The sequence below is a fragment of the Mustela lutreola genome, chromosome 4 (assembly GCF_030435805.1).
Source record: "Mustela lutreola isolate mMusLut2 chromosome 4, mMusLut2.pri, whole genome shotgun sequence".
NCBI classification, from domain to species: Eukaryota; Metazoa; Chordata; class Mammalia; order Carnivora; family Mustelidae; genus Mustela; species Mustela lutreola.
Genome location: NC_081293.1, coordinates 73,450,139 through 73,462,415, shown reverse-complemented (window position 1 = coordinate 73,462,415; position 12,277 = coordinate 73,450,139). Strand labels below are relative to the sequence as shown.

General features: G+C 43.2%; 1 protein-coding gene across 2 annotated transcripts in view; it reads left to right on the top strand.

Annotated features, from left to right (window-relative positions):
- Positions 1-12,277, top strand: part of PRKG1 (protein kinase cGMP-dependent 1) — a 1,263,025-nt gene that overhangs the window by 74,372 nt on the left and 1,176,376 nt on the right. Inside the window, exon 1 of one of the 2 annotated variants that reach the window (XM_059170233.1) lies at positions 9,648-10,701. The exons of the other annotated variant lie outside the window; for it this stretch is intronic. Coding sequence (XP_059026216.1) covers positions 10,391-10,701 — 311 coding nt within the window. The 5' untranslated portion in view covers positions 9,648-10,390. Of the gene's footprint in view, positions 1-9,647; positions 10,702-12,277 lie in introns of those variants that run through there. 2 annotated transcript variants of the gene reach the window in all.

Here is a 12,277-nt window from a genome sequence, read left to right as displayed (position 1 = left end):
TATTTCAACCATCCCCCCATCTCTACTATATACACTTCATGGGTGCACACACATACTGTAGTTTCAAAGGTTTTGCCTATGGTGGTTGCTGTGAGTCGTTAGGCCCACATTTGGGGTAACTGTCCAGGGACTTCAGATACCACAAATATGTCCAGGAAGAGCATAGGAAATAGGTGCTATTTGAAAAGCAGACAAACATGTGACCTACCTAAGACCTGTGATCAGAGCAGGTTCCCCTCGGCTGGTCATGCTGAAGTTGGGGGCTTAGGACACATGCATTTCCAAGTGCCACCCACGTGCAGGGAAGTCCATTTCTGTATTGTGTCAATGGACGTTTGGTTCAGTTTGATGGTTTAATCTTTGATGGAGAAAAGGCAGAAAGGGGCCAGCTTTCTGTTATTGCGATGGTCTGTTGTAGACACTAGATAAATATTTCTCGAATCCATTCATTTAGTCAGTGCAACAGACAAACATTGAGAGAGGGCTTACTGGTTCTGGGTGTTGGTGGACAAGGTAGATATAGTTCCTTGGTTTTTGCAGTTTACCACCTAATGATGAGATAGCTGTTTAACAAGTATCCTTGAAAAGAATATATAATTATAAATTATAAGTTCTATTAGAAGGGAAATATCATGGGGATGATTCAGAAGGATTATCAGAGGAAGTGATATTTTAGGAGAGAAGGGAAGAATGAGTTCATTGAGTTAATGACTCAAACAGTGGAACCAGTGATGGGGAGGTGAGGGAGTTGAGATTTTAAGGTCATGAAAGGGGTTGGGTGAAGGATTTCAAAGGCAGAAAGAGAATCACTAGTGGAAAAACTCTGAAATGTTAAGATGAAATTGCTTGGTGCCTGGAGATTTATAAGAACTAAAAGGTCAGTATAAAACTTATGTGATTAATTATTAATCAATTGCTCTCCTGATCTCAGTCCCATTGTAATTTTTCCTTGACCACTTTCCTAGCCTGAGCAACAATCCAGTGGCTTACCCTAACTTGAAAGATAGGAAATGTGATTGTGGGTCAAATGGCGAGCCTAGTCCTTCCTGTGAGTGCCAAATTTGTCATGTTCTCTGGTCTTCTGTTATGTCTGCTGTGGTCAGAGACTGGGTGAATTGTGACTTTCAAGGGGAGATTCTGATGGTCAACAGTCCCATTGGTGGGATCAAGACAGTGTGTTCTGATCCTGCTGTGTATGTAGGTACTGATGAGGAACTCACAGAGGGGGAAGATGCTTGTGATTTTCAGTAAGTTGCCTAATTTACCTTTAAACATTTATTATCATAGGGGTACCTGGGTGGCTCAGTCTGTTAAGCATCTGCCTTTGGCTCAGGTCATGATCCTGGGGTCTTGGGATGGAGCCCTATGTCTGGAGGCTCCCTGCTCAGCAGGGAGTTTGCTTCTCCCTCTCCTTCTGCCCCTCCCTCTGCTCCTGCACTCACTCACTAACATGCTATGTCAAATAAATAAAATCTTTAAAAAAATTCACTATCATAAATAGTTGTTTGAATCAACTGTGTATATTTATTACGTATTTATTTTGGAGATTCATAGTCCATATTGGAAATTTATAAGTTATATAGAATAATGCAGAAAGAAATCTGCTTTATTAAACCTTTTTTTAAGATTTTATTTATTTATTTGACAGAGAGAGATCACAAGTAGGCAGAAAGGCAGGCAGAGAGAGAAGGGGGCGGGGGAAGCAGGCTCCTGGCTAAGCAGAAATTTCCCCATGAGAACTTGATCCCAGGACCCTGTGATCAAGACCCTGAGATCAGAACCCGAGCCAAAGGCAGAGGCTCAACCCAGGGAGCCACCCAGGTGCCCCTGCTTTACTGAACTTTTCTCAGGGTTTCTCAAGTATTTTTGACTATGAGGAACTCCCCTCTCTGCCCTTTTCTTAAGGAACTAGTGTTCTTTAGTTCACCCTTGGAGGAAATATCACATTATAGTATATACACTTGATGGGTGAGAGCTCTCAGTTAGAGTTATGGGCTTGCTAGCAAGGCTGTTCACTCACCACTGAGTTTAACTCTTCCACCAGCTGTTACCATATGCTGCTTCTTGTTTTTCTGTGTTTTCTTCATTAATTATTCTGATTTCTTGCAATTGGATATTCCCTGGTTGCAGAGTTTGGAAGTCATATAATATGTTAAAAATTGGCTGTATAGATAGATCGGTGATTAAAAGAACCTATACTGAGAATATGAAAGGACAAAAGTATTTTTAGGAAAAATATTAATGTAAAAAGCTTTTAAATGCTATATGTTTCAATGCATTTTGAAATATGTCTTTACTATCTTTTTTTTTTTTTTTTTGGTAAAAATTCTTAGAGTACTCCATGAACAAAATCATCTTTTGGCATAGTCTGAAGTTAGTGTACCTTAAAATTGTCTCCAATGTTCTAAGACCAATGACACAATTTCAGGGATTCAAACAGGTGTCACCATCTCTATTTTGAGAGTTCTATGTTAGGTTTAATTTATAAGAATGGGAGATCAATTTTCTCTGTTTTGATAATGCCGTCCTTTGTGTCACAAAGACTTTTAAAACCCTGTGATGGGAAGAGACCTGACCTGAGCTTCTGTGTCTGAAAAATGAAAAAGTAAGCAAGGTGGTTTACTCTATTTCCCCAAGTACATCCACCTCACATGCTCACGTCTACTTTGACATAAATGAGGGTTGATTAGGAGGGTGTGGTTTATGTTTCACACATGTGGCATATGCCTGACTTGGAAGCCTGTGCAAGTGCACACACACACTACACACACACACACACACACACACCTGCACCATCAAGTCCAGTAGATCTCCATGGAAAAACAATTCCTTACAGTCTGAGGACTAGGAGAGGCATAATAGAACCAGTTAGAAATATTAAAGGCCTTTTGATAGATTTTGTTGTCTGCACAAATTGAAGTGTTCTCAATGGGCCTTAACAGTTATTACCCATGAAGAGCTAGGAGGTGGGATTTTCACGAGAACTGAATCGGGTTTCTGTGTGCACTAATCACAAAGCTCAAAGTGAAAGAATCTCATAACGTTAAGAACAGGATGCTGGGAATGGGCACAGTTCAGTTCTAAACTTGCTTCTGTCTTGGCTGAGTCACTTGACTCCCTTGGCCTTTCAATTTCCTTAAATTTAAAATTAGGATGTTGGATTACATCGTCTCAGCAGTACATTTCAGCTACAATTCTATGCTATCCATTATGAGTAAAAAATAAGGATGTTTTTGCTGCCCTTTTTTGGGGGGGGGGTGCAGGTGGGGAAGGGGGCCACGTGTCCATCCCTGGCAACTGCTGACATTCTTTTAGTTCTCTGTATTTTGGGAATGCTGACGATAGAGGCAGAAAGTAACTAAATTAGATAATGGAGTGCATGTGGAATGCTGTGATATTAGGTAAGCTTGAGCTCTGTGACTGCCGGAGGAATGTTACTTGCTGTGCAAGGATAGAGGGTCTGACCAGTAAAAACTACAAGCTGAAAATAAGCAATTTCCACTATGTTCTCTATGTTCCTAAAGGCAGCAATTGCTTTTAACATTCCACAAATAAATGTTTTGAAGATTTTCCTGTCATTTTTTCCACTTAAAATTGGTATTCAACATAGATGCTTTTCTAAGAAAGATAGATGGTTAGAATTTTGGCCGTACTGTATTCTATGGGAAACTTAGATGAATTTTCCATAATAGTTCCCTAAATTAACTTTGATATTTGAGTAAAAACATTCTTACATAATGCAGTGACTCAAGACAGACACTGAATATTCTGCCTAATACCAAAAAAGGGTAAAAAAAAGTCTCTATTTAATATTTATTTATGTGGGGCCTTCTTACCTACCAGATCAAATGCCTGTGCTTTGGGCTTTGAAAAATGATTTTTTTTTAAATTTTTTATTTTTTATAAACATATATTTTTATCCCCAGGGGTACAGGTCTGTGAATCACCAGGTTTACACACTTCACAGCACTCACCAAAGCACATACCCTCCCCAATGTCCATAATCCCACCCCCTTCTCCCAAACCGCCTCCCCCCAGCAACCCTCAGTTTGTTTTGTGAGATTAAGAGTCACTTATGGTTTGTCTCCCTCCCAATCCCATCTTGTTTCTTTGATTCTTCTCCTACCCACCTAAGCCCCCATGTTGCATCACCACTTCCTCATATCAGGGAGATCATATGAGAGTTCAAAAGAAATGAAATCTTGCCATTTGCGACAACATGGATGGAAAAATGATTTTTTAAAAAATATAGTCTGGACCAGGAAGAAATTACCAAATCTTTTTAAGAAATGTGCATTGGGCATGGTTACTGGTAATTTTACAGTTGGTTACAAATGCATACTGAAAATATGTGTCTCCTGGGCCCCCACTTGGGTCTCTATTCTTGGTCCATGGGTAAAGCCTTCATAATCATCATGTTCTGTGTCTTGACCCTAGAATGACATTCATTTGTTTTACCATCTTACCACTTCATTTGCCCATCATTAAAGATGGATTTCTGGATTTCTATCTCATGATGATTGTATAAAAGTCATAGAATCAACAGTTTTCTGAATTTGGAGTTAGGTGCTATTTACCTGGCCATTACGTTCAGGAGGGTGAAGATGTCTGGATGTTTCCCTACTTGCTGCAACTTCCCCTGTCCTCCAGATCTCTGAAATTCTCACAGTGCAAACGCATGCCTTGCTGCCTTTCTGTTGCCTCATCCATTCATTTGACTCACCGATAAAAGCCCAGTTCGCTCAAACTTTTATCTTATCTTTCTTATATCTTCAGTACTTTCTTACTTTACTGATTTTAGTAAGTTCTCTAGCAAAATGTGGTTTTAGTTTTTACTTTCAATTTTGGCTACAAAACATGTAGGCTGAAAATGGCCGAGTTTTATTCTGCTGTTAAATGCAATTTAAAGTAAGAGCGGCAACCAAAAGTCATTGACTGTCAGAGCTCTTCTTCTATAAGCTACCTGATTTCAAATACGCTCTCAAATGCGAAATTACTTCCTCAAACAGTTTTTACTTTCCTGTGAAAAATACTGATGCATTAACTTATGAAAAGATGTACATTTATATATGAGAATAGAACTGAAAAAATAAATTTACTCAGGCAGGAGAGATATTACAATGTTGCTTACTCATATATACATTCACTGGGTTTAAAATATGGCAAAATAATATTTTGGGAATAAAATATTTGAAGTCCCATTTTGTGCTTTTTAAAATTCTCCATTCATGAAAAAAAATATGAAAAACCAAACTCTATTCTTCTTAAAAACGTTTCATTTCTTCCATTATTTGGAGACATTATTTGGAAATGGGCAGCTTCCTGAAGAGCCCAGAGAAGTGTTCTTTTTTGGCAGACAGTGCATGGGTTTTCATGAACACTACTTCAGGCTCCATAATAACATGCCATCATTTTAAGCTGTGGAATATAAGAATGCATTTCAACTGATATTAGGCCTGACACTAATTCGGTATTAAACTCTAAGCACATTAGCAATTATGGTACAATGCACTATTACTTTCCAAATCTCTGCAGTAAGTTTTTCATCATTAATGGTTTATGGCTTTTTTTTTTTCTTTTCCATGCAGAATGTATCATGCACGGAAGTTTAACTTCTAAAAAGCCAAACCATGAGAATTTTTTCTTATATCCATTTAAATATGGCCAAATCTGCCACCAGATATAATCATAAGAATCATCCGATTCTGTAGGAGGTAATCAGATAGCAGGTGCTTTAATCATTGTGCTTTATGCATAGAAAGCCAATATGTCTGAAGTCCAGATTTTTATAAAAATGGTAAACCAGGGACGTCAGGGTGGCTCAGTCATTAAGCGTCTGCCTTCGGCTCAGGTCATGATCCCAAGGTCCTGGGATCGAGCCCCGCATCAGGCTCCCTGTTTGGAGGGAAGCCTGCTTTTCCTCTCCCACTCCCTCTGCTCATATTCCTACTCTTGCTGTATCTCTCTCTCTCAAATAAATAAATAAAATCTTTTTAAAAAATGGTAAGCCTAAAGGAGAGCCTAGAATCTCTAATTTATTGAAGGAAAGTGAAGATTTTGCCATCTAACTCATGCCCTTTGGAGTGCAAAGATAGTTCTTGTGGTGTCTTCTCATGTAGTGAGAGAGGATGATTGTTTCCTTAGAACATATTAACACAGATGTGTAAGTGGATGTGTAAGCCAGTATTAACATTCCAGATCTTCCTAGGATTGACTTTTCTGTCTGTAACTTTGAAAGCAAAATTTGAAAATATTGATAACGTAGGAAAGCCCAGCAATCCTGACTTAAATAGGGTGACCAACTGTCCCAGTTTGTCCAGGACCAAGGGAGTACTTAGGACTTGAACTTTAACACCAGGATAGTCCTAAGCGATTTTAGTATTAAAACCAGGACAATCCCAGATGGATGGGTGCACCTTCAGCCAGAATGGAATGGTGCTGGAGTGATGACAATTTGAGGAAGAAGAACTTCTAAAAATTCTCTTTCACATTCTTTCAGAATTCTCCAAATTTTTCTTCTTTCTACCTCCCCAAGTCAGGCTAAAAATGTTAAGGGTGTTAGTCTCTCTCTGGATAGAGTATCAAGACCTTAGCAACAGTTGGAAGTCCTGCAGAAGATAATGAGGGGCAGGGAGTCAGAGTTTGATCTCTGTATCCAATGGTCTGGATTCAAATCCAGGCTTTGCCGTTCATCACGTGGGTGATACCCTGCCTCCTCTTTTTCAGATGTAAGTGGAAGTAGTAATAGACTCCCTGGTGGGGTTACATTAAGCAGTGCCAGTCATGCATTAAGAGTTCAGGGAAGTTATTTTTACTGTGGCCTTGATTGAGATTAGCAATTTGGAGCATGCCAGCATGTGTACCAGTAATGGTCACTTTCCTGTTTCTTAGGGGATACCTGCTACCCGTGGCAATTTTCTGTAAGGGGTGACCTCCATCACCTAAAAAGCTCAGCTGTGTTTTGTTTGTTTGTTTCTACTCAAGATATGCACATGGAATGGCAGAAGCTTTCATACATAGGACTCTTCCATAACATGTGGCATCAGTGGAATGGACACTTGGATGAGCGTCCTTTTGAGGCTAATTATGGTTTTTGTGAAGGATGATAAGTTCACCAGACTTCATTTTCTTAAGAGCCAGTGTTACGATGAAGCTGCATTATCCAATGCCTCATTAGATTGTTGCGACATTGAATAAGGCGGGCATGATACAATGTATTCTCCATCATAAGGGGTGAGTTGACTGTGGAATTCTAGAGTATAATCTCAGCTCCTTCAACCTTGCATTGCTCCGTGTTTTAGCATATGCCATGGAGGCCTCACCCCATGGTACAGGGCATGGGAGAGCTCAGCAGATGCCACCCCACTCCATTTCAGATGTGTGTACTCACTTCCGAGTAAGCAGGAAATAGGCTTGTGCCTGACCTCCGATTTTACAGTTTCACCAACTTCGTTTACCATGGGACATATAGTGCATTCGTCTGCTGAAATGTAGCTACAGGACCTTGCTTTTTCACTTAGAATTTGTTTCCAGCATTTACCAAGTACAATCCAAAAGACGCTTTTAAAAAAAGATGGGGATCCCTCAAAAGGTTGAAATGGAAAACCGCGCCCCTTAAGATCTAAACAACTGGTCAAGAACATCATTGCAAAACTTACTTAAAATATTTACTTTGAGTTCAAGAATGAAAAAGTTGAGAATTCTGGATTTTGCATATGTAATTATAAAGTGGGGGGGATTAAACTATTCTTTTCATAATACAGGCTAATACAACCACATACATCTTTATATACATGCTTCAATGCTTTTTAGAGGTGTTAAGTAAGTTGTAATAGTCTTATGTTTTGGCCGTTTACTTTCTTTGCATGCATTATAACAGACTTCTGACTCTCAAGGTAGGATTCCTCATGGGATACATTTTGTATCACAAGAATGAAATGTAGCATGGATATTTCCTCTAGTTACATGTGGATGTGATAGTTTACATACTGAAAAATATTTACATGAGTCAGTGTAAAGAAACGTCACTTGTATTCAAAATACTGTATATTTTCTTCTGTGCATGTAGACAGGCTTTCTACAAATCAAGAATCTTCTCTGCTTTGTGCTTCCCAGAGACATTAAGTAATTCCATTTAGGCCTCAAATGAACCTTAAAAGATATCCCCTGTACGTTGCTTCTGATATATTTCTAGATATAAACTCTTGACCTGGGGGACCCCAATATAGATCTATAGGAAAAAGACATTTAGTTGAAAACATTTTCCCATGGAATTAAAGAATCCCCACAGGTTAAATAAAGTAAGAATTTGGCCTTTTGCCTGGGACCAGGAAATTGTCACAGAAGCTCTTTTTTAGAATAGAATCAGTTATACAAGCCACAGGCCTTCTGCTTGATTTAGTTTTAATCAAAACAACAATTCGGAACTATTTCACTGCTGTCAGTATTTGTGAGTTACTCATGGTCTGTTCACTACAAATGAGACTATTTCGGGGATTATCCACTTTATATATTACATTCTGAAATAAGTGCATTTCTGAAAATGCCTGTCCATGTTGGAAAAGAAGAAAAATTAAGTGTCTTTTATCACCTGTGCTAAGAGCATTATGTCATGACCTGAGTGGAAGAATGTTTAAGATTGTATATCCTTTGTCATGCCTACCTCTAATTACAAACAGATACACTCTGAATGAAAAAGTTGGTTAATGTGCCATTAGCTAGCTGGTTTGTTTATTTTCCTTTTTTTCTCTTAGCTCAGATAGCTAAGATAGTTGTGTATTCAAAAGTAAAAGCAAAAAAAAAAAAAAAAATTTTTTTTTTTTTTTTTGAGACCAATATATTCATTCTTGGCTAAGTTTAGATTCCAGGGAATAGTTCTGGATTGCAATTCGATTTTAATGTATTTTGTATGGACTTGTAGTGTTAAGGAATGGCCACATAGAGCATTGGTTTATAACACTGAGTGCTCAGGAATAGTAATTAGGGGGGCGCTAATAAAGGCTATAAAGTTGGACGAGTTCATGAAGTTTTAGACAAATAGTAAGAATTTAGGTGAGTAGTAAGTAAATACTTGTAGATTCTAAACATGTGTTCAGATGATGGGAGAATTCCCCCTCCACAGAGAGCTGCAACCGGATTGTCATCATTTTAGGAAATACTAAGTGGGCAGGGATGAGGGGGATGGGGGGGGGTGGGATAGCACAGTTTTCTGCAGCCCATCTGGGCTCCCCCTGATCTTCACAGTTTGAGTCTTGCCATTCAAGTGTAAGGAGACCGTTCTAACAGCTTGGTTGTCACAGAAGGAATATTTTTAAAGATACAGTTCAAGTTCAGGATGGACTTTTTTGGCGCTTGGCATGGATTTTTCCTGCTCCCCCGGCCTCCCTCCGGTCCCTCACCCTAAGTTAAGCAAATGGAAGACGCGAGGCCCAGCCAGAAACTCTTCCGTAGACACTAGCTCAGGTAGGAGGGAGAGCTGAGCGGCCTTCTCGGGGCCCAGACCTGCCCAAGAGTTCCTCCGTGTGAGTTTGGAAGGGGAGGAAAGGGGAGCAGTGGGCAGGAGCGGAGGCAGGCCCCGCTTGGGGCGACGACCCACAAGCCCCGCCCCCTCCGCCCCTTCCCCAAAGGCACCTGCGCGTCAGGGAACCCCCCCCCTCCCGGCGCGGGCTCCTCTCCGGCGGGAGGCAAGTTTCTTCTCCGGCGCTAGCCACCTGTGCGCGGCGCTCCGCGGGGGAAGGGTGGCGTGAGCGCGGGGACAGCGCGGCCACGCAGCTCGGGAGCCTCTGCTGGGGAGGCCGACGGCCAGAGCACCTCCGGACCCCGGGGCTTTCCGGATGCCGAGCCCGCCTTGCCCGAAGACGCGGCCAGGACCGTAGCCCAGCGGCCTCGAGGCCGGGGTGCCGGGGCGGGCAGGGAGGGGGAGGGCTGAGCGGGGGGTCCTCCCGGCTGGCGCCTCCCGGGTCTGGCGCGGGGTCCTCCCCAGCGTCTCCCCCACCTCCCCACCCCGAAGTGGCGCGCCCGCCCGCTCCGCCCCGCCGCGCGGCTTATCAGGAGCCCCAGGCGCAGCGCCCGCTTCCTCCGGCACCCGCCGCCCTGCGCCCGCCTCCGGCCCTGCGCTCGTCGCGCCGCGGCTCAGTCCCCGCTTGGACCTGCTGTCTCGCGGTCCCCACGCTCAGCCTCCCCGGCGGCCCGAGAAGTGGGAGCTGCACCGAAAGTCGGCGCCGGAGCGGCGGACTGGGCATGCTCAGAAGCCAGGGCTGGCTCTGGGCTCGAGTAGGAAGCGTCTGCACTCGGGAGGCGGCGGCGACTTTGGGGAAAGTTGACCGGAGAGGGGAGCAAGCCCCAAGGCGCGCGGCAGCGGCAGGCAGGCGCCCCGGCGGCCCGGAGGAGCATGGGCACCCTGCGGGATTTACAGTACGCGCTCCAGGAGAAGATCGAGGAGCTGAGGCAGCGGGATGCCCTCATCGACGAGCTGGAGCTAGAGTTGGATCAGAAGGACGAACTGATCCAGAAGCTGCAGAACGAGCTGGACAAGTACCGCTCGGTGATCCGGCCGGCCACCCAGCAGGCGCAGAAGCAGAGCGCCGGCACCTTGCAGGGCGAGCCGCGCACCAAGCGGCAGGCGATCTCCGCCGAGCCCACCGCCTTCGACCTCCAGGATCTCAGCCATGTGACCCTGCCCTTCTACCCCAAGAGCCCACAGTAAGCAGGGGTGCGGCGCCCTGTCGGTGGGGAGCTGCGGGTCTCTGTCTTGTGTGTCGGCCCCCGCCCCTCGCGCTTGCCATGTCTGTCCTCATGCTCGGAGATGGTGCATTCTAACGGGCGCTTCTCGCGCGCTGTGCACGTTTCTCAGAGCACACTCGCTGCACCTACGTTTGCCTTCGTGTCTTTGTCAGATGTCAAGCTATTTAAAAAAAAAATAGACATACACATTCATATATACCACCCACCGCACATAGTTTGAACGCGCCCCAGGTGTGTGTCCGGCTGTGTGTTTGTGTATGTGTGTGCGTGTGAGTGAGTGAGTGTGAGAAGAGGAATAAAAACCCCGTCTCCCAGATGCCCTGGCAGACCTGCCCAGCCGGAAAATCCTAAATGCAGGCTCATCAGACCTGAAATGAAATGCGTCTGATACCACCCTTACTTTCCCCGCTGGTGTGGCTCTCCCGGATTTCTCTACATGCCGGCGATTCACGCCGGTACCCCTCAAACCCCAACGTGCTGTCCTCGTCCAAGTGTCAAAAATAAGGAAAGACGCATAGAAAAGGGAAGATTTTTTTGATTTCCTGAATCGGATGGCATTCACAGCCCACAAATAGAAGCCCAGTCTGTTGATTAAAAAATATATATATATATATTTTTTTCATACCATCCGAGGGAGATTGTTGCTTATTCTCCTTAAGGAATTTGCATAATGTTACCAGTGAGGTGTCTCAGACTTTCTGGAGGGTTGCAGGTTCCCAGGGTCAAGCGTGAGAAGTACACTTACCTTTACTGACAATGTGAACACATTATTTGCCTTACTCCTGGCTCCTGATGGAACCAATCTTGTATCCTTCTTGCGTTTAGAGAACTATGTTCCGATGTCAGCGGGCTTCATAACTTGGGTAGGAAAATCGAATCCAACTTGTTATACACCTCTCAACGCAGAGACCTCAGGGAGAGTAAAGTGACAGAGACATGAGATTAACATAGAATGAGGAAGAGCACCCCAGTGACTGGTATTTTGAATTAGTAGGTAATGACATAATTGATAAAATGAAAGGTTTTGCTGCTCTATTCCCAACTACATCACACTGGCTGGATGACACGTGTTACATAAGAACACAAGCTCCCTTGGAACCCTGCACTTCCTAAATACAAGAAATTAAGGAGAAAGGATAAATACCGATTGTCTCCATTGATTTTGGGGAGCTATTGAGCATGTACTGATGATACTTTTGAAAACTTAAGAGTCATACCTACATTTGTTGGTTCCCATGGACCTTCTGCTGTTCCCCTTGCAGGTTTAGCTTATGAGGGAGTTTGTAAAAAAAAAAAAAAAAAAAAAAAAAGAGGGAGTTTGTATTCTCCCAGAGTGTGGGGAGGAAACCATGAGGATAAACATTTTGGAGATTCTGACAGTAAGTTGCCCCAATCAGTTAGGCTTAGATTTGCCTTAGGAACACGAATGACTCGCATCTACTTCAACTTCTTCCAGTAAATTAATTTGCAGTCCCGACATGCTTGCCTGTTTTAGCTAACGAGGTACATGGCCATCTCTCCTGGGCCAAGTTTT